The sequence below is a fragment of the Peromyscus leucopus genome, chromosome 8a, assembly GCF_004664715.2.
Source record: "Peromyscus leucopus breed LL Stock chromosome 8a, UCI_PerLeu_2.1, whole genome shotgun sequence".
Lineage (NCBI taxonomy): Eukaryota > Metazoa > Chordata > Mammalia > Rodentia > Cricetidae > Peromyscus > Peromyscus leucopus.
Genome location: NC_051085.1, coordinates 7,695,951 through 7,720,320, shown reverse-complemented (window position 1 = coordinate 7,720,320; position 24,370 = coordinate 7,695,951). Strand labels below are relative to the sequence as shown.

General features: G+C 54.0%; 2 protein-coding genes across 2 annotated transcripts; one reads left to right on the top strand and one right to left on the bottom strand.

Moving 5' to 3' along the window:
* The first annotated feature begins 9,749 nt into the window (after positions 1-9,749).
* On the top strand, positions 9,750-20,914 carry Mical1 (microtubule associated monooxygenase, calponin and LIM domain containing 1). The gene is given in 25 exon segments (XM_028890261.2): positions 9,750-9,839; positions 11,345-11,645; positions 11,743-11,950; positions 12,263-12,367; positions 12,699-12,803; positions 12,921-13,076; positions 13,607-13,707; positions 14,430-14,687; positions 14,907-15,022; positions 15,205-15,331; positions 15,514-15,595; positions 16,093-16,237; positions 17,230-17,249; positions 17,252-17,419; positions 17,509-17,597; positions 17,934-18,017; positions 18,141-18,297; positions 18,537-18,613; positions 18,803-19,082; positions 19,221-19,327; positions 19,568-19,681; positions 19,797-19,890; positions 20,046-20,145; positions 20,241-20,314; positions 20,639-20,914. Coding segments are annotated over 24 exon segments (3,174 nt in total). The 5' UTR covers positions 9,750-9,839; positions 11,345-11,387; the 3' UTR covers positions 20,788-20,914.
* Positions 20,915-21,056: 142 nt separating this feature from the next.
* On the bottom strand, positions 21,057-24,267 carry Smpd2 (sphingomyelin phosphodiesterase 2). Its single transcript, XM_028890262.2, is given in 11 exon segments — positions 21,057-21,435; positions 21,523-21,676; positions 21,892-21,996; positions 22,077-22,148; positions 22,150-22,210; positions 22,330-22,412; positions 22,640-22,729; positions 22,845-22,938; positions 23,188-23,264; positions 23,370-23,466; positions 23,926-24,267. Coding segments are annotated over 11 exon segments (1,236 nt in total). The 5' UTR covers positions 23,976-24,267; the 3' UTR covers positions 21,057-21,082.
* Between the last annotated feature and the right edge of the window lie 103 nt (positions 24,268-24,370).

Genomic DNA, 24,370 nt, shown 5'->3' with positions numbered 1-24,370 from the left:
GCAGCTTATTTATGATGGGCTCCATCGGGGCAGAATCTGTGTGTGGGCATGAGACACGATCTGTCTGATCTATGATACCAATTCCTACTTAGCATTGAAATGTCGATGAGGGGCTCCACTTTCGTCTACTACGTCTCTCAAAGGTGGACAGTTTTTCTTGGGGGCATTGATTTAGACGTTTCTGTAAGTGATTGAATGTTCAAGGCCATAGAGTGTGATCTTTAGATCAAAAAGTCATGCGTAGGTTGACTCTTCAGGTATGGTGGTTGGTTCCATTCCGTTATTTCTCTTAGGCAGGATACTTGCCAGTCTAAAACAAGGCAGGACTGACTGTACTTGATGATATCCATCAGGAGATTTCCCCTCCTGGAGCTTTTCTGCCCTAAGAGCACTGCACCTCTTGCATTTTATCTTTGTGTGGTGCAGTGGGCTGATCATGTTGCACTGAAGGCAGATTCAGACTCGAAGACCATACTCATGATGCAGAGGCCAAAGTGTACTGTTTTTCAAGACAGCATTTCTCTACATTAACAGCCCTGGCTGTCCTGAATCTCGCTCTATAGACCAGGCTGGCCTCGAACTCACAGAGATCCGCCTGCCTCTGCCTCTAAGTGCTGGTATTAAAGGCGTGTGCACCACCCCCTGGCACAAAGTATACTTTAAAATTTTTGAGTTTAACTTTTCTGCAAAACATGAATTTGTACATTTTTTGAAAGAAACAGGCTGTTAAATTTTTAGTTAAAAAGTCTCCACAAAGTATGAAACTAAATCAAGATACTTCATTCCAAGTAAACCAAATTTTGTCAGATATTGACTTGATTTTCATGAAAAAGGATTCTTAATTACTTGGAACTTAAAAGTCTATTCAATATAAGTCGTAAATACACTACTGAAATCTATTTTGAGATATTTGAATATCTCAAAATACTGATTTGCATGTTCAATCTTAGAACTTCCTAGAGGTGGAAATGTACACTAATCTATTCTTACAGTCTAGATGAAATTCCACTTAATTTTAGTCATTGAAATCATGTGTTCATTGTGTGAGTGTGGGCTGTGTACATGTGTGGGGTGTGTGTATGTGTGAGTGTGGGCTGTGTGCATGTGTGGGGTGTGTGCATGTGTGGGGTGTGTGTATGTGTGAGTGTGGGCTGTGTGCATGTGTGGCGTGTCTGTGTGTATTGTGTGATGTGTGTGTGGGCTGTGTGCATGTGTGGGCTGTGCATGTGTGGGCTGTGTGAGTGTGGGTTGTGTGCATGTGTGGGATGTGTGAGTGTGGGCTGTGTGCATGTGTGGGCTGTGTGCATGTGTAGGACTTGAGTGTGTGGGCTGTGTGCATGTGTGGACTGTGTGCATGTGTGGGATGTGTGTATGTATGAGTGTGGCATATGTGCATGTGTGGAGGCCTCAGGTGAACATTGGGTATCCTGGTCTATCACTGTCTTATTTCCCTGAGACAGGAAGCTGGAAGCTGGTATCCAGCAAGCCCTCAGCCCTCCTCCTGTTTCTACCTCACAGCACTGGGGTTCAGCACACATGGCCGTCTCCTGGATTTTGACTTGGGTGCTGGGATCCAAGCTCCGGTCCTTACATAGCACAGCAAGTGCTCTACCCACTGAACAATCCTGTTTATTCTTAAAACACAAAAGTCTTTACGATCTTCTCAAAGCCTCCTAGTTCTCATTTCCCCCAGAATTCGACATTGTATTAAAGTAAATTAAAATTTTCTCACTCTAGACAGCTGGGTAACTATTCAGAAGCATGGTTGTGTAGCTGTTGGTTTGGTTTTGGTGCTGAACTCAGCCCATACAAGTTAAATTTAGTTTACTTTATAACAGCCTACCTCTACGCTAAGAATACATCCTGAGCCAGGCCTGGGAGTACAGGCCGGTGATCCCCAGAGGCGAGTGGAGACAGGACGACCTTGAGTTTAAGGCTAGCCTGAGCTACTTAAACCCTTAAAAGAAGACAGGACCTGGGATGTAGGTCAAAGGTACAGTGTGTCCCTGGCATGTACAAGACTGGGCTCTGTCCTCAGAACTGGGGGGGGGGGAATAAAAGAGGTACAAGACACAAGGAATATTAAATATTAAAATAGTCAGAAGCCACATGTCACAACAGGTGAAATTAATCTTAAAGTTATATCTACTGTCCTGGTCAGCCTTCATTGTCAACACTGCCTCCGCTGAGTCACTCAGAGAAGCAATTGAGGGGTTGCCTAGATCAAGCTGGTCTGTGGGCACACACCCGTGACAACTGTCCTGATCATTGACGATGTACGAGGGCCCGGTCCACAGTGGCTAACCGTGAGCCAGCGAGGAAGTCATTGAGCAAGCTGGCAGGCCGGGTTCCTCCCGGCCCTGCCTCGAGCGCCTGCTCTGCCTTCCCTCAGTGATGGATCATGACTTGAAAGTAAAAGCTAAAGGAACCCTTTCTTCCCCCAAATTGCTTTGGTCTTGGTATCTGACACAGTGACAGAATGTGACTAGAACATTTATTGCCAAATATTTTAACATGTAATCAGTATTAAAATATATTAATGAGATTTTACATCCTCCCTTGATACAAAACCCTCAAAATTGGTTGTGTATTTCATACTTGCTGTATATCTCAATTTTGACAACAGTGTTTGCTAATAGTATTTGATTTGCATTTAGATTTCATACGGTTTATAGGTTAAAACCCTAGATTCATCTATCATGTAGTTCAGACAACTGTTTTCAATCACTGAAAGAAATACTTACATTTAACTTTTAAAAGTCAAGTCCGGCTTCTTGGTTGATCTGACCACATCAGAAGCCCTCCCAGACTGTTTCCAGCATGAGGTCCAGTCCCAGCCCTGGCTGTATCGTCCGAACGGCTGTCACAGGAGAATCAGAAAGGGCGCCAGCTCTCTCTCTGTCCGCAACACACATCCTGTCCCGTGAGATGAAGCTCCTTTTTAACTTTGGCTTTTTAAAAAAGAAACTAAAAATTGTATTTCATTTTTTTCATATCAGGTGTGGGTTCACACAGGCCCATAGAAAGAAGACACAGAGGCACTCTAAGGATGATTTTTAGCCTTTTCTAGCTGCAGGGGGATCAGCCTCCGGCAGACTGACTCAATCTCGCTTAGCAAAGGGCCATTTTACTGTTACACAATTTACACTTTAACAAGTCAATTTCCTTACACCTCTTATCAGAGCTCCCCAAAGAGACAATGCCAAATGCAGGTTCATGGTAGGAGACATCTCGGTTTGCCAGTCCTCCCTACCAAGTTCTGCATAGGCTTTGAACCCTTAGGAAACTCAGACAAGATTCACATGTTTCAAAAGGAAGGTACCGGAGACAAAAGGTAACAGTCACAAAAGGCAGATTAAAGCTAGGTGCTAATGCTCCAGAACCAAACCGGCTGCATAATTCTGCAAGAACTCCTCCAATATTTATGTTTATATTAGGGTTCTCGAGAGTAGCAGAACTTGTAGAATGTTGTATATGTGTGTGTGTTTATATGTGTGTGTGTGTGTGTATATATATATATATATATATATACATGCATATACATATATATATAGGGGATTTATTAGAATCACTTACATGCTACAGTTCAACTAATCCAACAATGGCAGGCTATGAATGGAAGGTCCAAGAATCCAGAAGTTGCTCAGTCTCAGACATCAGCTAGATGTCTCAGCTGGTCTTCAGTAGACACTGGAATCCTGAAGAAGTCGGCTCCAATGCCAGTGAAGGAGGGATGTGCTGGCAAGGTGAGGGCAAGCAGGCAAAGAAAACCTTCCTTCTTCCATGTCCTACATAGGCTTCTGGCAGAAGGTGTGGCCCAGATTAAAGGTATGGCTTCCTGCCTCAAGATCCAGATCGAAGGGGCATGTCTTCCTTCCCAGTCAAAGGTCTGGACTAGAAGTGGATTCACCCACTTCAAACAAAGCAAAAATAATCTCTCACAGGTGTGCCTTCTGGATTGTAGCTCATTCTAGATGTAATCAAACTGACAACCAACACTAGCCATCACAGTGAGTTTTGCCAGCATGTATGTCTGTACCATGTGTGTGCCTGGTGCCCTCAGGTCAGAAGAGGGTGTCACATCCCCTGGAACTGGAGTTACGGGTGATTGTGAACCACCATGTGGGTGCTGGGACCCGAACTTGGGACCTGTTAAGCAAGTGCTCTTAACTGTTGAGCCATCTCTCCAGTCTCAACTCTGACTTCTGTACCCAAAGGATACATGTGAAAGTGCTTCTCAGAAGTCCTTGAAAGACGACAGGGCCAGAGTGACATTTCATGGTTCGTTTTGTACTAAATGTGTGCAATTTTTAAAATGTTTTGAAGTGCATTTTTAGGACTAGGGTATGAAGCTTTGGGGAAGCTTACTGGACAAACATCATTCGTGTGTTTACCCAGTGTTTCTTGAAATTTTCTGCCTCTTCTCTGTTTTCTACATTTGGGTCTTTGGTTGTAGATGCTGTACGTGGCAGGTGAAATGACCGAGCTGGGTTCTCATTAGAGATGCTGACCTATGGGCTTACATAAACTGGAGTGTTAACTGCCACAGGGAGGCTACTGTGGGCCTGCAAGGAAGCTTTGGCATTCAGTGGCATGCCGGGGCAGGCCTATCATCCCAGCACCAGGAGGTAAAGGCAGGAGGATCAAGCTTTGGCTACATGGTGAGTGTAAGGACAGCCTGAGCTACATGAGATCAGGTCTTAAAAAACAAGACCAGGATCCATAAGGCACCACTGTGTGGTTTGGGGACTTGGAGACCCTCATCCCATCTGGCCATGCCATGTGCTCATTTGCTAGGGCAGCCAGAACAGGGCTGCTGCTTCAGCACAGATTTATCTGGTTATGATTCTGGTTAGAAAGAGGACATTGAGTTGGCAGAGCTCCCTGGCTTGTGGCTTTCTTTCTGGGTCTTCCGTGCTCTTCCCTTGGTCTGTCCAGTCTTCCACCTTCCATAGAGCTGCCAGGCACTGCATTAGGCCACACTAAGAACCTAGTTTGTGACTTCATAGGTCCTGAGAGGTCCTGTTTCCGAGTGCAGCCTGATTTAGAGGCTGGGGTTAGGGCTTCGGTGTAGACTTGGGAGGGGGGAGGGAGCAGGGCACAATTGAGCACAAACTGGTCTCTGGGCTCAGAAGGGACTGTGAACCAGGCCATACCGTAGCCTATAGGAAGCAAGTCCTACTTAATCTTCATGGCATTCCTATGAAGTAAGTATTATTATTATCATTAGGGCCATTTTACAGATGAGAACAGCGAGGCCCAAAGAAATGATGTGTTACCCAGAGTCATAAAGTGGCAAAACCAGAACCAGGGCTGATCCCATTATACTGTACCGACAACAATGGTTGAGACTAACAGGTGTGTGTGAGGGTGTATGTCTGAAAGGTCAGCACACAGTCAAACTTAGGTAAAGTCAGAGCTATAGTCTCCCCTAGAGAAATGGATCAACCAGCTTTTCGATAATACCGGTATTAACTTTTTGCTGTTAATCAAAATCTACCAAGTGGATGGAAGGTACTAAGAAGGGGGCATGCCCTAGCTGCCTCAGCCTCCCCATAAGTGAGCTGCCCTTTTTTCCAAAGTAAAGGTAGTGTGAGTTTAGGACAGATTTGATTTGTAAGTATTAAGCTAAATGTTTATCTTCTTTTTCTAAACTTCAGTCTAAATCCTCATGAATTCAAAGAAAATTCTTTGTTTAATAGGAATAGCCTCTAAACCAACCCCACTCCCCTTGCCTGCCTTGTGTGGTGGGAAGAACTGGCCTGAGGCCGTCACCACTGTAATGGACTTGTTTTCCAAGTCCACACCTGAATAGGCAAGAAAGATGTTGGTTAGCAGGTAATTCTCAATTGGAATGTCCCACCTTAGGCGAATTTCTGAACTGAAGCTCATTCAACCAGGTTTTTGATAAAATGTAGGAACGTGGCCACATTTAGGTAATGTAGGGAAGGAATCTTCGCACCTTTTTTGAGTCTGAAAAGTGATAACTCTTTTGCAAAGTGAGGTGTAGGAAGAAGAAAAGAAATGTGCACACGTGGGCCAGAGAAATTCTGGGTCCTGGAGCATGGGTTTATTATTCTGAATTCTTCGTAAGTGTAACTCATCACTTTGTAATCTGAAAAAACGATTCCCAGAGAATAGGTTGGCTCTTGGCTGTAATTTAGTTGGTTTTGCTGAGTCAAGGTCTCATGCAGGCCAGACTGCGATTGATGGTCTGAGCCTCCTGTCTACCTACCATGCTCTGTGATTACAAGTGTGCAGCCCCATGCCTGGCCAACTCCACAGTACTCGACCCTGTTAAGGAGACATTAAACTGAAACTTCATTGGGCTGAAAAAAAAAGCCACATTTTTTGAATTACATGATTAAGTGACTTTGGGTCTGAAAAAAATATTTCCTCTAAGTGTGTTTGAAGAGCAAAAGTAGTCTCAAAGGGAAAGATGGGAAAGCACGGGCCCCTTGTTCTTTAGGAGCCTGTGAAAGCATTTTCTGACTTTAGAAAAGGCAGTAAACGGATGGACAAGTGTGGAGAGAAGATGAAGGGGAAGAATGACAGACAGGCCAGTTTATTCCAGAGTCACCCGAGGAAAGGAGCAGTTGGTGAGCTTCTGGGGTTAGTTTGAGATGGGGATCTCATGTAGCTCAGGCTGGCCTTGAACTTGTTATGTAGTGGAGGATGACCCTGAACTATGATTCTCTTGCTTCCACCTCCTAAGTGCTGATGTCACAAGCAGATGCCACCACATCCAGTTTTTATATGATGCTGGGAATTAAACCAGGGCTTCTCACATGCCGGGCAAGCACACTACCAACTGAGCTACCTCCTCAGCCCAGGAGTGATTCTTAATGAGGCCCTACACACACACACAACACACACACACACACACACACACACACACACACACACACACACACCCTCTGCCCTACAAGGCATCTATCACCGAGTTACATCAGTTTTACCTCAAACTGTCTTTTGAGTCTATTCTCTCCCCATCCTCACCTAGAACTCTGCCGTGGGTTGAGTTATGGTTTCTAATTCCCCTCCCCAGCCCCTTTCTCCAGCAGAAGGTTACTGTCATCCATTGTATGTCACCACTGTCCCCTTAGCGACACACAGAATGCCTTGCTAAGTGGACAGACTGTAGTAGTTTAGTTATGGCAGATATGACCACGTCCCACTCTGCTTAAACTCCTTCTGCAGTTTCCCTCCGCACCTAGAAAAAAAGAAAGTCCCCAACCCAGCTTCCTCTTCTGCGTTCTCACTTCCGTGACACTGCCTACCTAGCTAGTGGCCAACACATGCCCGGCTCTTTTTTGTCTGGGGGCTCGGGGGCAGGTAGTTCCTCAGCCTGGAAAACTGTGTGTGTGCCACTCTCCGACTCAGTCCATTCAAGTCAGAATTGGGAGAGGCCCTTCCTGAGCCTCTAATCGTGATCAAGCTACCTCTCATAAACCTCAGGACATGCTGCACCTTTGGCTCGGCACCTGTGTGTCATCAGGAACTGTGGCTCTCTGGGCTGTCCTGACTCTAGGCCAAGCCCACGCACGGGAGTCGAAGACACTGAGCTGCAGATCAAGGTCCTATTATAGACTGACACAGATGTCTCCCCGGGTGTTGGAAACTTGTGTTCTGGCTCGAAGCCCAGGAGATCAAGGGTTGGGAGGTGAGATAAAGAAGTGAGAATGGCTGAAGAGACAGCATGGTCTGGGGCACAAGTTAACCTAAGCAGCCCCTGGCACAATTCTTTTCCAAAGCCATTAGAATGCGACTCTTTAAAACTGAATTTTCGTGTGTGGGTCATTTATTCTATTTGATACGATATAAACTACCCGGTAGTATTATGCCAAACTACTTTTAGTTCATATAAATATGTAATTGTGGGTCGTAACGCAAGATTCTAACGAGGAAAAAAAATGCTTGTTCTATTCTGTGCGTTTCTGAGGATCAGCAACACGGAATAAAAAATAAAACAAAACCCTAGAACTGAAATGGGCTAAGGCAGATGAGTCATGAAAATGCCTCCATTTAGAGGTAAGAAGATGGAGATGTGGTGTCACATTGGCCTGCAGAAATCAGACCAGACCTTCTGGATTCCAGACCACTGCATTCCCCAGGGCTCTGTGGCTTCACTGTGTGTCTTTAACTAGCATCAAGAAAAGCCAGGAGTCAGCAGGTTTTTTAAGAGTCCAAGAGCTCGTTCTATGATCTTTAAAAGACAGTGTTTACAATTTGTTGTTCATAGAGCTGCATAACCCTGAAGGTCTCTGGGGGAAGCTGGCCTTTGTAAACAAGACCCGGTAAGGTAAGTTGCTGGCGTCCATCTGCTAATGAAAGGGAAAGGGACGACACTAAAAGCCTGCTGGCCCGTTTATGGTGGGCCTTTTAGCGCATTTTTACACTGTGTGTTTAAGTATGGGCGTGTCTGATGCTCTGCAAATTTGTTCCAAGCCCGGTGATGTCACACTCAAGAGCTAGAGTGGGCCCAGCTCAGAAGCTGCCCTGACTTCCTGAGTGTGGCCTGGCTGAACTGCCGGCGTCTCCTGGCAGAGAGCTGGCATTTTCTTTCAATTCTCGCTCTCCCTTCTTATCGGCTGCAGCTGAGAGTGTGAGTGTTCAGGATTTACGGGGTATCCCGGTGTCTCTGGCCAAAATGCAAAAACGAGAATAAGGACAAACACAAAAAGACCTGGACCTCTGCTCCTTGTGGTCCCCGGGTCGCAGGAGGAGACGTGTGGCCATTTCTTCCTAGGTTAAACGCTTCTGGAGTAACGATTTCACTTCCTCATAAGGCCAGACATGGATTAACAGTGGTAGGTCGGAATCCAGAGAGGCCTGCCTGGGTCTGAGGCATTGGCTTATGCCATTGGCTGTTTCATCTGTGTGGGCATGAAGCCTCTGACCTTCAGTTAAGTAGACTTGGTCGACACTCACTCAATAAATGAAAACTGCTGTTTTATTAACTTTAACTAAAGCTGCTTGATTTTGGATAATTCCTTTCACTTTGGCTACTGTTTCTTTATGGAGAATACTAAGAATTTGATTCCAAAGTTTCTCAGCCTTTGCCAATGTCCTGAGTCTTCACCTTAGTTCTGAACCCTGAAGATCTAGCCTCTCCCACACACCCCTTCCCTTCTGCCTTTCTTAGTTGAACATGCGCGCGCGCGCGCGCACACACACACACACACACACACACACACACACACGCACACACACACACACACGCCTCCCTTGTTCCCTTATTTTGTGTACCTGGTTGAAAGATGCGGACCAGAACTTTTATGCTTTGTCCTTAGCCTGAGCCATTGAGCCGGCTGACCTGTCCCAGGAGAGATGGACCCCGCAACTGGATCCTCAGTGGCGCCAGGGCTGTGGATCTCTTGGTGGGAGAGGTGTAGAGAGCTCAGACATCTGGCGCCACTCTCGGACCCTGCAGCTTCAACAAACTTCTTGCAGGAGGCTAGCGGCCGCTCCGCGCCAGCTCTCGGAAGTGGCTTGCAGCTTGGTACCACCCGGGCGCACTCAGGCACGGTCACTCCGGGTCTTGCTTTCCCTGTCCCTGCCAGGCCAGACCGTTTGGAGGCCCCCAGCAGCCCCGGGTGTAAGCAGAGCCACGCCCTGCAGCACCACCCTGCAGGCGTGGGCGGGGCCCAGGGCTGTCCCGAGAGGAGGACTGCGGGGTAATGAAGTGCGGAGGAGCCTTCCGCTGTGTTCTGCGCTGGCGCTGCGGTCCAGACCCCTTAGAACTCCCCGGCTCCGTTCCGCGCGCCACCCCTTCCTCCGCCCTAGCCCCGGGACATCCTTCCGACAGGAAGCGGCTCTTCCAGCCCCAGAATCGCCGGGTAAGAAGTCCAGCGGTGCTAGCTGTGCTTCCTCGGGACCGCTGGGCTGGGGGTGAGGGTGAGGATGGGGGTGGGGAGAGCTTCCGGAGAAATGGGCTGGTGCCGGCTAGGGAGCCACGCCTGGCTGCTTTGGCGGGTCCCGTGCCGGCCCTGCCCAGACCAGCCCCATTGTGCGGACTTGGCTGTCTGGAGTGTTGGGAGCTCCTCGGCCCCGCTGCCCCAAGGTCCAGCTAGCTCTCCATCCCTTTAGGCGCTCCACCCATGGCACATCCTTTGTGCTGGTATTTCCGAGCTGGGTACCTCTTATTTCCTTTAGCAGAGGACGCTCCAACCTCCGAGACTCCCACTTCCAAGAGGGACTTTTGCCCTTTCTGAAGACCTATCCACTCGTGTCCTAGTGACCCGCGGTGGGCAACCTTTGCCTCCTCCTGTCGCGCGGGCAATGGAGGGGCTGCTAGGGGATGAGTGATCAGCCCACAAGGACCGATCCCCACTTCCACGCCTAACCTACCTAGCCCCCTCCCCGACCGAAAGCAACCCATCCCCCACACTCTTCACTTTTTCCGGTCGCAGCGTGAGAAATCCCTCCAAGAGCTCTCAAGCTGAGTGTGGGCTGGAGGGTAGGAAAGGGGTACAAAGAGAGGCCTTGTCTGCAGAGATGCCTCGGAGAGCACGCAGGAGCGCCGGTGGGAGTGAGGCCAGGGGTCGATTGGATGCGAGGGTTCTCGGGAGGGCGAGCTCAGCTGCTGCCCCCGCTCCTTCCCACAGCCCGTTGGATCAGTGACAAGATCACAGGGGAAGTGTTTTGACCACAGTGAGTCAGAAGGTCTCGAGTCCCGACAGTCGCAACACTCTCAGGCCATTTGTGAGGCTAGTTTGGGTGGTGGGAAGGGGAACCTACGCTGGCCGGCCCACGACTGTTGCCCCTCGTCGGGAGGCAAGCACCCGGAAAAGAACTTTGCCTTTGGTGAGAGGCACATCCCACAACCAGCGTGGCACTAAGTCCTCCAACGGGCGCTGGCTTGCAGAGACTTCTGGTGAAATGGGCGTGTGCCTGTCGAGCAGCCGCAGCTGCTCTGCGGTGCTCGCCCTCGTGGGTCTCCCCGAAGGGAACCCTCCACCCCCACCTCCCACCCCAGCAGCCAGCTGAGAAACTGTCCCGTGTCCTACTTACGGAACCTAGACAACACCCACTACAATCCCTGTCCCCTGGGCCTCAGAGCTCCCACACGATGATGGCTCCTGGGTGGCTGGACAGGAGGCTTCCTTAGCGTCCTTGTGCCTTATGTACCCAGGACTCCCGAGTTTTCATCCCCAAATTTGGCGAATCTCACTTGATAAGAGATTGCCGCTGTCTCTGGGGCAGATCACGGCGTGGGAGCGGGCTGGAAGCATAGCCAATCAGAGGTGGACCCTGAGCTCCCTTGGGACAGCAGCCTGCCCTGCTGGCTCCTCCCTTTGCTTTTCCCTCCTTCCAGCCTCCGTTCCTTCTCTTCTTTCCACAGCTGCTGGGTTTTGCCCAGCTGCTCCTCTTGCCAGGGGCCCGACATGGCTTCAACGGCCTCCACCAACCCGGCACACGCCCACTTTGAGAGCTTTGTGCAGGCACAGCAGTGCCAGGATGTCCTGAGCAGCTTCCGGGGGCTCTGTGAAGCCCTGGGACTGGAGCCCGGAGGGGGACTGCCCCAGTACCACAAGATCAAGGCCCAGCTCAACTACTGGAGTGCCAAGTCACTGTGGGCCAAGCTGGACAAGAGAGCAAGCCAGTCTGTGTACCAGCAAGGCCAGGCCTGTGCCAACACCAAGGTAGATTCCTAGAGGCTGGGAGGAGCTGGAGGAGGAGAGGGAGTCAGCAGGAGATGGGATGCTGCACCTGCCCGCTCGCTCGCTCTTGTGTTTGCAGTGCCTGGTGGTGGGCGCTGGACCTTGTGGGCTTCGAGCCGCGGTGGAGCTGGCGCTGCTGGGTGCCCGGGTGGTGCTTGTGGAAAAGCGTACCAAGTTCTCTCGGCACAATGTGCTGCACCTCTGGCCCTTCACCATCCATGACCTTCGGGCGCTTGGGGCCAAGAAGTTCTACGGGCGCTTCTGTACTGGTACCCTGGACCACATCAGTAAGAACTTCATGGTGGGCCTCGGGTGGAGGTGCCTGAGTCCAGAGGCGGGCCAGTGGGAGGCTGCAGAGCCAGGCAGGAGGGCGAGCGAAAAGGAATCACTTTAACTGGGTGGCCTTTAAGACCCGGATCTGACATCTGTAAATGGACAAGTGTAACCCGCTTGGCTTCCGAGCTGAGATGTTAACAGGTGTCTTCAGGGCGGTGTGGCCTTAGATAGGCACAGTGGTCTCTGAGGCCTCTAGCTCCGAACAGGCACACACCAGAGCTAGGGAAGCCTTGAGTCTGTTCCTGATGTCCGCCCACTTCCAGGCATCCGGCAGCTCCAGCTACTTCTGCTGAAGGTGGCCTTACTGTTGGGGGTGGAAATTCACTGGGGCATCGCTTTCACCGGCCTCCAGCCCCCTCCCAGGAAGGGTGAGTACGTCTGTGCTCCTGGGAACCCCTACCCACCGAAGAGAGATCTGTACAGATGCTAACGTGGGTCTGCTGGGGGAGTCAGCTCTTCTCACAGTGAGGCCTGGGCAGCCCAGCCTCAGTCAGCATACAAGTGGGGGTAGCAAGATGGGAAAACATGGCTTTCCTCACCCGCCCTCCTCGGCTGCGAAGTGTGTTCTGACAAACAACCCCTCGCTACTTTCCAGCCTGGGGGGTCCTTTACAGATTCATTTTGTTTCTCTAGCCTGACCTGGGAGTGTAGGGCCCTCTGACTTCTAGGCCTTTGTGCCTCTTATACTCTCTGTCCTAGGAAGTGGCTGGCATGCCCAGCTCCAGCCCAGTCCCCCAGCCCAACTTGCCAACTATGAATTTGATGTCCTCATCTCGGCTGCAGGGGGTAAATTTGTCCCTGAAGGTGAGTGATCCTTTTCCTCAAAAAATAATAAGTTAATAAAAAAAATAAATAAATACCAGCATCCTAGGCTCCCGTGAGCCTTCCTAGAAATGTTATCCCCACTTCCCCTACCACTAGGCTTTACCATCCGAGAGATGCGTGGCAAACTGGCTATCGGCATCACGGTCAACTTCGTGAACGGGCGCACGGTGGAGGAGACGCAGGTGCCAGAGATCAGTGGTGTAGCCCGGATCTACAACCAAAAATTCTTCCAGAGCCTGCTCAAAGCCACAGGTCAGGGCCAGCCCGCGAAGGCTTTCCCCCTCTTGCCTCTCTATGGGACGTTTCCCACTTGCCCCTCACACCTGCCCTTAGTCCAGGGAACCCATTCTTGTCCGTCCTCGTGGTCTCAGCAGCAAAAGAGAAAGAGCTGTCCTCCAGGGACCAAGCGGCTTTCACTCAGCGTGAAAAATCCTGGGACTGTCTCTTAAGTGCCTGGGTGTTGGCTCTGTGCTCCTTCATCGAGAGTGTAAGAATGATGTAAGCTTTCGAGAGGGTGCCGTGTTGACTTTGGCTTTAGGCTGCCATGTGACCAAGTGATACAGGCCTCCCAGCTGCCACTCGGCCTGAGTCTCCCCCTTGGCTCCAAACTGCCACACCTCCTGGGCCAGGACAGATGGTTCTTGGTGCCAACCAGATCTGTGTGTGGGACACTCACTGCGGCCTAAGCTCTCGGAGGTCAGCCATGGATCGCGTGTTTAGAGAGGTGATGGATGCAGAGTCACCTGAAGACTCACCCCCTGCCCTCCGCTTTGTGCCCCCAGGGATTGATCTGGAGAACATTGTGTACTACAAAGATGATACTCACTACTTCGTGATGACGGCCAAGAAACAGTGCCTGCTGCGGCTGGGGGTGCTGCTCCAGGTAGGACCTGCACCCAGCAGGGGGAGGCTGGGCCGGACACAGTCTGCCCCTGGATAGGGATGGCCCCCACCCTCTCCTGCCTCCGTCCAGGCAGTAACTCCACTCTGACACACTCTTGCTCCCTGCATGTATGTATGTGATGGTAGGAATCCTAGTCTGGGCTGAACTTACAGATAATGGTACTACTCGTGGGCGCTCCAGGACAAGGAGAATCTTGGTCTCTTTTCCTCTTGCTGGCGGTTAATTCCCAAGGCTTAGAATGGTACCTGATGAGTGGCTAAGCACCTAGTATGTGCTCACTGAATGGATGAAATAGATGCCTTCTGTGTACTAAGCACCACTCTGAGAGCTTGCTTTGCGTTTTCTCACCCAGTTCGTACAAGTAAGTTGGGTTGTTTCTGAATGCTGGGCAAACCAAGGCTTCAGTGATTTCAGGACAGAGTCTATGACGGCAGTGACATAGGACTTCCTGGCAGGGCAGGGCTTGGGACCCTCGGCAGCAGAGAGAGGGTTGAGGAAGGACATGAGTATGAGAGGCAGCCTGTTGGAATTCCATGCCCAGCCTTCGCCTGCTGTGTAGCGTAGGCAGCCTCTCCCCTGTCAGGCCTCAGCATGTGTACCTTCCGTACTGCATGCAGGTCAGTCACCTGTATAATGGTGTGGAGCCGGACCATGTGGCTCTGCTCTCACAGGTCCTGGGTTCTGATCTCTTGGCCCTGTAGGACCTGCCAGAGACTGATCAGTTGCTGGGCCGTGCCAATGTGGTACCCGAGGCTCTGCAGCGCTTTGCCAGGGCAGCTGCCGATTTCGCCACACACGGCAAGCTTGGGAAACTGGAGTTTGCTCAGGATGCACGTGGGCGGCCTGATGTCGCTGCCTTCGACTTCACAAGCATGATGCGGGCAGAGAGTTCTGCGCGGGTGCAAGAAAAGCATGGTGCCCGCCTGCTGCTGGGGCTGGTGGGGGACTGCCTGGTGGAGGTGAGCATTTCAGGAGGTAGAGGGGTCCCACGGTGGGGGAGGAAGCTCTCTTACAGGGAAAGGTATAAAGCTGCTTATTTGGGGACCAGCTTAGGGGGGCTGCTTGGCAGAGGTGAAAGCCGTCTGGGGTGGAAAAGGGACTTCCCCCAAACTTGGGACACCTGGGCTTGGGACATACCCATTGGATTCTCATAGTGTCCTATTCCTCATACCCTACAGCCCTTCTGGCCTCTGGGCACCGGGGTGGCCCGGGGCTTCTTGGCAGCCTTCGATGCAGCCTGGATGGTGAAGCGGTGGGCAGAGGGTGCCAAGCCCCTCGAGGTGTTGGCTGAACGGTGAGTCCTGGTTCAGAGACGAGTGTAGGCAGGGCAGACATGATTTGGGACAAGGGTCAGGAAAGGGGAACAGGAGATAGTGGAGAATGGCTGGAGGCATGGGACGACAAGAAAGCCCTGGCAGTCCCCGGGGTGGGTGCTGACAGCTACCCTCTACCACTGCCTTCCGCCACCACCCCTAGTGAGAGCTTGTACCAGCTTCTGTCACAAACATCCCCAGAGAACATGCATCGAAATGTAGCCCAGTATGGGTTGGACCCTGCCACCCGATACCCCAACCTGAACCTCCGGGCTGTAACCCCCAACCAGGTCAGACCGCTTTTCCCCTGCCCTCCCACCCATCTTCCCAGACCAACTCCTTTCCCCATGCCAGGTCTTCCCTGCTCAGTGGCTGCCCCAGTGGGGGTCAGTCCTGCCGTAGGAATGCTCCTCCCCCTGGGCTGAAGGGGCGGGTGGGCCTCTGCCTTGAAACTGAGAAGACGTTGCCTTAGGTACAAGACCTGTACGACGTGCTGGACAAGGAGCATGCGCAGAGGAAGAACGACAAGACCGATGCGGGGAAGGTGACCACCGGTGAGCAGGCCTCCCACCAGGCAGCGGGGCGGTCAGCAAGCTGCGGTGTCGGGACAGAGCCCGCACTGGAAAGCTTGTTTTGTGGATGCTTTGGGGTTCATGGGGTGGGGTGGGTGGAGGGGCCGCAGAGCTTGGGCAGCAGCTGTGTGCCGGTGTGGAAGCAGCTCAGTGGTTTCCACGGCGGGCCGTGGCACCAGCCAGCAGTGCTGAGCAACCACAGCTACGCCATGCTGTTCCAGCTCCTTCCGCCAGCAGAGGGCGTAAACCGGAACCACCTGTTCCTTGAGCCTGAGCTACCCTGCCTGTTTACCCCTCTGGCTTTTATGTGGCTGCAGTGGCCGCTCTTTAGTGTTGCCCAACTGTGTGCAAGACTGGGCTTTTAAACAGAACGGGGAGGAGGTGCTGCCGGGCCTGCGCACTCGTCTGAGGGCCCAGCTCTGACACGCCCAGCAGCAGCAGGTGTGGGCCTCAGGCACAGCATGGCTCTGTTCTATTAGGGTCAGCAGGCACCGAGGAGCTCCTGCACTGGTGCCAGGAGCAGACGGCCGGCTTTCCCGGAGTCCACGTCACCGACTTTTCTTCCTCGTGGACTGATGGACTAGCGCTGTGTGCCCTGGTGCACCGCCTGCAGCCGGGCCTGCTGTGAGTTGGTGTGCCCAGCCCCCCCCCCCCACACACACACACACACACTGCAGGGTGAGAAGATGCTGTGCAGGCGCTGGCAGCCCAGTGAGTCCCAGCCGCACCTGTTACTTCACCTCCCAAAGGTGGTACTCCAGCCTGGGCTGCTCACCAGCCTGGGCTGCTCACCAGCCTGGGCTGCTCACCAGCCTGGGCTGCTCACCAGCCTGGGCTGCTCACCAGCCTGGGCTGCTCACCAGCCTGGGCTGCTCACCAGCCTGGGCTGCTCACCAGCCTGGCAGAGCCTTCTCAAATCCACTGCATCCAGACCGAAAAGTCAGAAGCCACGGGAGACTGGGATGGAGTGCAGTGGTAGAGCACATTTGCTTAGCATGAGTGAAACTGTGGTTCAATCCAGAGTGCGCATACACACACACACACACACACACACACACACACACATACACACACACAGACTGTTAGGTGTGATGGCATGCAACAATAATCACAGCACTTTGGAAGCAGAAGCAGGTGGATCACTGTAAATCTGAGGCCCGCCTTAGCCACACAGTACCAGTGCAGACCTCCTAGAACCCCCACGCCTCTTCCCAAATCAACTCTTCCCCACGCCAGGCCTTCCCTGCTGCTCCTGGGGGTCGGTGCTACCACAGGAGGGCTCCTCCCTATGGGGTAAGGGGCTGAGTGGTCAGCTTCTTTGAGACAAAGAGGGGCTGCTTAGGTATGTAGATACAACATGTGGCCAAGGAGCCTGAGCAAAGGAACAGGGACAAGGCGAGGAAAAAAAAAATGTGGAGAGGCTCGATATCAGGGTATGGAAACTTTTCAAAAACACCTACACAAAAAGTGACTTGGTGTACATCAGCACCAACGAAGCCGCTCACCTTCATGCGCTCACCTCCCTTTGCCATGTCCTGTCCCCGGTCTCAACCCCCGCCCCCCCTTCAGTGGAGCCAGGTTTGGCTCTCATTGGCATCTCGTCTGATGCTCCACAGGGAACCCTCAGAGCTGCAGGGCATGGGGCTCTGGAAGCCACTGCCTGGGCACTGAAGGTGGCACAGCACGAGCTGGGCATCACCCCAGTGCTGTCTGCACAGGCAGTAGTGGCGGGCAGTGACCCGCTGGGCCTCATTGCCTACCTCAGCCACTTCCACAGCGCCTTCAAGAACATGCCCCAGAGCTCAAGTGAGTTGGCGGGTAGGTGGCAGGGAGGGGGGGGGAGGGGCCCACCCCACCCAGGCGGAGGGTGGCTGACACCCAGACTCTGCCGGCAGGCCCCGTCAGCCAGCCTCCTCCTGGGACCTCCAATGCTATACTTTTCCTTGGCAAACTCCAGAGGACCCTGCAGCGGACCCGGGCCAAGGTGAAGCGTCTAAGCACGGTTGAGTCTGGAGAAGGGGTACCCAGTGAGGTTCCCGGGGTGTTAGAGAATACATTCTAAATGAGGGAGGTGAGAGCTGGACTCACATTGTGCTCACAGCTGTAGGACTTGTTTCGGGACCACAGGGAGGATGCTAAGTGACAAGCAGCTGTCCTTGCAGGAAGGTCAGGCCAGCACCGGTTCCCTGCTCATCTCCATGGCCGGTTCTGCGACCCCTGACCCCGTCTCCATGTCTAGTGTTACTCCCTTCCCTTCCAGCCTTTTCTTTTCGTGCACAGCCATTCCCCTGCTCACGCGACCTGGGCATTCCCCCCTTAGGTAGAGGCTGAGACTCCAAGTACCGAGGAGCCCCCTGTCTCTGAGCCCAGTGTACCCCCTGCGCCACCATCAGAAAACCAGGAGGTGAGATCCAGAGCCCTGTCTGCACAGGCCTCCAAGGGTGGGCAAGGCTGCAGGGGAACGGAAGGCAGGCCTTGGCGGGTGGCTCTGGGTCCAGCTGACCCTGTACCCTGGGGTTCTGTGCAGGCTGGGGCAGAGGATTTGTGTGAACTCTGTGGGAAACACCTCTACATCCTGGAACGCTTCTGTGTGGATGGCCATTTCTTCCACCGGGACTGCTTCCGCTGCCATACCTGTGAGGCCACCTTGTGGCCAGGGGGCTATGGACAACATCTAGGAGATGGTAAGTGGCCTGGGAGCTGCTACGGGACTTCGGACTTGGTGCTTTCTTCAGGACAAGGAGCTTGGGGGCGAGGACGGGAGTGGGGCTGGACATTAGGTGGAGACAGGCTCCCACCCTCTCCAAAGCTTTAGGTGTGGAGTCCTAAGAAATGACTGCAAGCCAGCTGGTCTTGCGGCCTCTACCTTCCCTCTGAGTACCCGGGCAGTGGGCTGAGGCCTGGCCTCTTCTACCCTTCCTAGGACATTTCTACTGTCTCCAGCACCTGCCCCAGGAGGGCCAAAAAGCCGCTGACAGGGATGGAAGTCCAGAGAACCAGGTTAACAACAAAACAAAGCAATCCCTCTGTGTAGTGGGGTGTGGGAAGAGGCAGGTCACCCCAGATCGGTGGACTCTGCTGGCAGTAAGTGAACGCTGTCCCCCACTGAAGGATTCTGGTATCCAGAGCACTGCCTGGCAATGTCCACTAGACGGGCTCCATGACCTGACCGTATGGTGGCTTTTCCAGGAGCTCCCTACACCGGATGATGATAGCACAGAGTCAGGCCCCCCCTCGCCTCCCGTGTCTCCTGCGAAGAGGGTCAGCCCCGCCCCGAGCCCCAGCCAGCCTGCTCGTCGGCTGATCCGCCTCTCCAGCTTAGAACGCCTGCGGCTGTCCTCCTTGGCCATCACCCCCGACTCAGGGACAGAGCCCCCGCCCAAGCCTCCACGGAGCTGCGCCGCCTTGGCCCGCCAGGCTCTGGAGGGCAGCTTTATGGGCTGGGGTGTGCCAGTCCAAGCACCGCAAGGTAGGTGCTCTCCCTACAGATGTGCTCATCTGGGAGGCTGCGGGGAGGGGCAGGTCCTAGAATTTCTGCCATGGGGATTCTGGGAAATAGAAACAGGCCACTGGACTCCCAAGCCGCATCTCCCTGTCCTCTGCTCAGTTCCTGAAGCCACAGAGAAGGTGGAAGAAAATCCCTTTTCCAGTGAGGAGGAGGAGGAAGAGGAGGAGGAAGAGGAAGAAGTACCTTTGGAGGCAGACATAGAGCAGGTAAGTAGCAGGAAGCCAGCTGTGCACTCTGCCCGAGCCGGAAGGCATCTGCCAGGTGTTTCCACCCACCACAGAAGCACCAAGAGCCCGCATCCTCCTCTTGGAATGTCTTCTCACCCGGTCTGGCTGACTTGCCTCTAAGTATCTTGTTTACCTATTTCTACCCAGCTTTCCAGCTTCATTTCCTCCATTCCTAACCAGGGTTAGAGCTCATTGCTGACTGGCCCGTCCCTCCCACAGACTCTGCTGACCTTGACCAAGAACTCGGGCGCCATGACTAAGTACCCGACATGGTATCGAACCCTCATGCGCCGTGCTAAAGAGGAGGAGATGAAGAGGTTTTGCAAGGCCCAGGTGAGCCGCAGAGCCCCGGGCCCTGCCGAGCTGTGACGGGGTCAGCGGCCTGAGCGCAGGGCACCTCCAGCGCCGTTCCTGAGCAATCTGAGGCATCCTGTCTTAAAACCCGCAGGCCATCCAGAGAAGACTAAACGAGATCGAGGCTGCTATGAGGGAGCTGGAGACCGAGGGCACGAGGCTGGAGCTGGCCTTGCGGAGTCAGAGCAGTGAGTCAAGACTAGCACGCACATCTCTCTGGCTCCTGGCGCCATGTTCCGCCCTCAGCGGTCCCTGGGCCCAGGGGCTGTGCCGCACGGCTGACAGCCATAACGGCCCATGTCCCCTGGATCCTGTCACCTCTTCCCTTCCTTTTCCTTACCAGGCTCTCCGGAACAGCAAAAGAAACTCTGGCTAGATCAGCTGCTACAGCTCATCCAGGAAAAAAACAGCCTAGTGACTGAAGAGGCGGAGCTCATGATCACGTAAGGCCAGGGGGTGGTGACGTGGTAGGTGAGCCAGGGCCCGTCCCTGTGAGTACCCTGCTAAGCTGTGCTTCTGCAATCTCTCGTCTCTCCAGGGTTCAGGAGCTGGACCTGGAGGAGAAGCAGTGGCAGCTGGACCAGGAGTTGCGCGGCTACATGAATCGGGAAGGTCTGTGGGCTAGCTCATGACCTTGGACACTGACCAAGTAACACAGTCCTCTGGCCTCTGGCCTGCTGAGACAATTCAGGAGGAAGCCAAAGGATGTAATCCCAAGGCTCCACTCTCCCTCCAATCAGGGCTGCGAGTCGGCTTTGTGCAGCATTTCCTTCAACAGAGTGCCTGTGCTCACCAAAACTAGGAACCACCAGTGGACCAAACCTAAGTTTGAACTTTCCACAAACACGGCCTGGGTTATAGAAACCACGCAGGCTGCGTTAGCTTGATCCTGTCCTCAGGCTTCCTGCCTAGGTCCCTGTTCTCTTCTCCCTCCAGAAACCTTGAAGACAGAGGCTGATCGTCAGTCTGAGGACCGGGTCCTGAGGAAGCTGGTGGATGTGGTGAACCAGCGGGATGCCCTCATCCGCTTCCAGGAGGAGAGAAGGCTCAGTGAGATGGCTTCAGGGACGGGGGCCCAGGGCTAGAAGGCGGTTGGCTCTAGGCCTGCCTCCCTGCCCTGGAAGCAAGACCTTATCCAAGGGCAGTACCTCTGCCATCTGGACTGCCTAGCCGGGGCTTCGCTGTTCAAAATAAAAGTACTATGGCCATGCACAAGGTTTATGCTGTGTTCAGGGGGACGATGGGAATGTTCAGGGAGGGCAGGTAATGAGCCAGTGCCCTAAGTCCACATGGTGACAAGGCCACTGACCCTCAGGTCCCGTCGCTGCCTCTGCAAGGAACAAGCTAGAGCCACTAGGGTGTGTCAAGTTTTATTGTTCGTCAGCTTGGGGCTAGGTGAGGCTCTGAGCCTAGGTCCTGGGTCTCCCTTTCCCTCCTCAGAACATGCTGGAGTTCGGCCTGGGCCCGACATAAGCCTCTGGCCTCCTGCCTGTGGAAGACGCAGACTGCACCCGCTCCCAGCACCAGCCCCACACTGGGTGTCCAGAGCAGCATGGCCACTTCCCTGGCCCCTCCTCCTACAGCCAGGGCACACAGCAGCGCCAGGAGGAAGAGCCCCGAGACCGTCACGTAGCCAGCCAAGGCAGCCCACCAGCGAGCTTGAGCCACGCCTAGTCCCAGCTCTGTCCACGCCTCCCTCAGCACACTGATGAGTGCTGACCTTTCAGGCGGCCCTAGAACAAGGCAGAAGAGCAGAGCAGGGCAGGGTCAGAGGCTGGGCGGCCCGGAAGTAGAAAGGGTCAAGGGGGAAGCCGACTCACCGTGGGCAGGACTGGGGTCCTCCTGTGGGGGGCTGTGCTTCACATACAAAGTGGCCATGAGGGCCTCGTGATCAGAGAGGGGGGTGCCATTGTGGGGGTCACAGCCTGTAGTGGTTTTCAGAGTCTTACAGCAGATGGAGAACCCAGAAACTGCCTAGGAAGGACAAGGGCAGAGAAACTTATCTTCTTAACTTATATTCTTATAACTTATATTCTCCCCGAGAACCAGCTAACGGTTCCCATTCCCCAGGCCTCGGGGGCCCAAGACTGCACCAGCTGAACTAAGGATCAGCACGGGCTGGTGGCAGAGGAGGAGAATGGAGGAAGGCATGCTGGGGGGTGGGTGGGGGTGGGGCGGGGAAGCCTGACCTTGTAAAGCACATAGTCAATGCGGATGCCAAGTGGAAATGGTCCCAGGTCCTGCTGGCTGACGTAGCAGTTTGTGGGTACCATGGTACAGCCGTCTTCAGAGCCCTAGGGGAACAGGTGGCCGTGACGCTTCGAGGCAGGAGGACAAACATGCATGGCGGGAGACGTCAGACAGGGCCTCTCACCTTAAAGTCCTGAGTCTCGACGTAGGCGTCACGAAGCCCCGTCCACCCTCTCAGGAGGCAGCAGCCCAGGTCTCCTGGGGTGCATGTTGAGGTCCCCACACAAGAGAACCACATCTGCATGCTTGGATGTGTGGCTGGGAGAGCAGAGTGATGAGAAAACAGTTCTTACTATCTGCCCTCTCGATGGACCCAGCCACCCCTCACCCCGAGTCCCCACCCCATTTCATGCCCTGTCAGGCCCAGGCTCACACACTGGATGAACTGGGCCAGTTCCCAAGCTTGGACCACACGGTGCGCCAGGTAGATGTCCTTCTGTCGACTGTACTCCGCGTGGAGCTAAAGCGGAACAGGTGAGACTAAGGTCGTCTAACTCAGACTTGCATCTATCTGTCATCTAGCATGGAGTTTGGCACAGAATGGGTGACCTTGCCATGGCTACCCTCTGATCCCATGAGCATGCCATGCCCTCTGATCACCCCGGGCAGCAGAGCCGGTACGGTCTCCTCTCCACCACAGCACTGGGCTGCCCGTCCCAGAGCCTAAGCCTGGCTAGCTTCACTCACATGGGTCACGTAGACGTTGAGCACCAGTCCATTTAGATGGAGCACCAGCAGCCCCACAGCCTTCCCACAGAACCAGTCTCCATGACAGACCTGCAGGCCAAAGACAGAACCTCAGAGCACAGCCACTGCCTTCTGCCGAGGTCCCGGGAGGGCTGCATCCAACTTGTGTTGGCAGAGGTGGGGGGTGTGGGGGGAAGACCCTTACCATGTAGGGGTAGCCATTCAGAGTGTAGACGTGTTGGATAATTTCCTGGATTGGGTGTCTGGAGAACACACAGAGGCCGCTGCCGATGAGTCCGCTGAAAGTCAAGTCTTGCTTAAGAACTAGAAAGCAAGGAAGGGAATACCCAACCCTCTCCCCATCCCTTGCCTCCCAGCTCCGATCAGCAACTTTCCTCTCGCCCCAGAACAAAGCTTAAGACAGCAGCCCTTGCAGGAGGATGAGGGGACAGACGGCCTGAGAGGAAGAGCATGACCGGTGCAAGCCAGGATATGGGAGAGCGAAGCACTCCCTGGTCAGAAAGCAGGTCCCAGCTGTAACTTTTCACCTTCTGAAGTAGTGTGCGTCCGGGTAGGTGAGCGACAGTTTTTGCCTTAGGTACTGGAAGTCCTGCTCACTCCACACCTGAGGACGAAGGTGAGGATGCTAGTTGGACTTCGTCCCAGAGAGAAGATTCCCCCTGCGAACCCTGCTGTCCTCGCCCGCAGCCTAGCCTGCCCACAACCTCACCTCCTGGAGTAGTGCCAGGTCGAAGCTTTCCAAGTTCAGAAAATCTCCCAAGCGCTTCATGCGGTCAGTCCTGTGTTTGCTCAGGTAAGGGATGTCCCTAAAAAGAGAAGAGCCAGGGGGCTGGAGAGATGGCTCAGCAGCTAAGAGCACTGATTGCGCTTCCAGAGCACCTGGATTCAATTCCCAGCACCGACCTGACAGCTCACAACTGTCTGTAACTCCAGTTCTAGGGGGTCTGGCAACTTCACACAGACACACATGCAGGCAAAACACCAATGCACATAAAATAAAAAGAAATAAATTTTCTTAAAAAGAGAGAGAGAGAGGAGCCAGGCTCCGGGAGATGACTGACGCCACCACCAGAGCTCTGGGTGATGTGGACTTTAGTGACTGCCACCACCACCCGAGCTCTGGGCTCTGGACGATGTGGACTTCGGCGGTTCGGAAAAGGCAGGGTCGTGCTTCGGCTGAAGAAGGCCCGTTTCCTTCCTAGGCATGGGCGGGTGGGGACAGGAAGGTGGCCCCGAGGCCGCAGCCCTCGCCTGGGCGCACTTACCAGCAGTTGAGGTTGAAAACCCTCAGCCGTACAGAGAAGGTGGGTTTCATGGCTGGGGTGCTTCGGGGCACCGACGGCGGCGGCGAGGCTGACGGAGCGCACAAGTGTCCGCCGGTCCCGCGCTGCACAGTCCCACGAACGCGAGCGGGGGCGGGGGGGGGGGGCGACTCCCGCGTAACCGGGACAACAGGCCTTCCGCCAACCCGGAAAGGAGGTCAGCTGCAAATCCCGGGCGGGCTGCGCGAGACCGCCGGCAGTCCCCGGAGGGGTCCCGGGTGGACCGCCCGCTCCAGGTTCTTCGGTCCCTCGGCGGGTTCCGGGCACCGCGGCCTACGGGTGCCTCGCTTGGCCCTGGCCCGGCTTCACCAGCAACAGGCTCAAAGTTGATGCGAGGCCCCGCCCCCGTCAGCCGCCCAGGCCCCGCCCCTTGCGGGCCTTGGGGGCG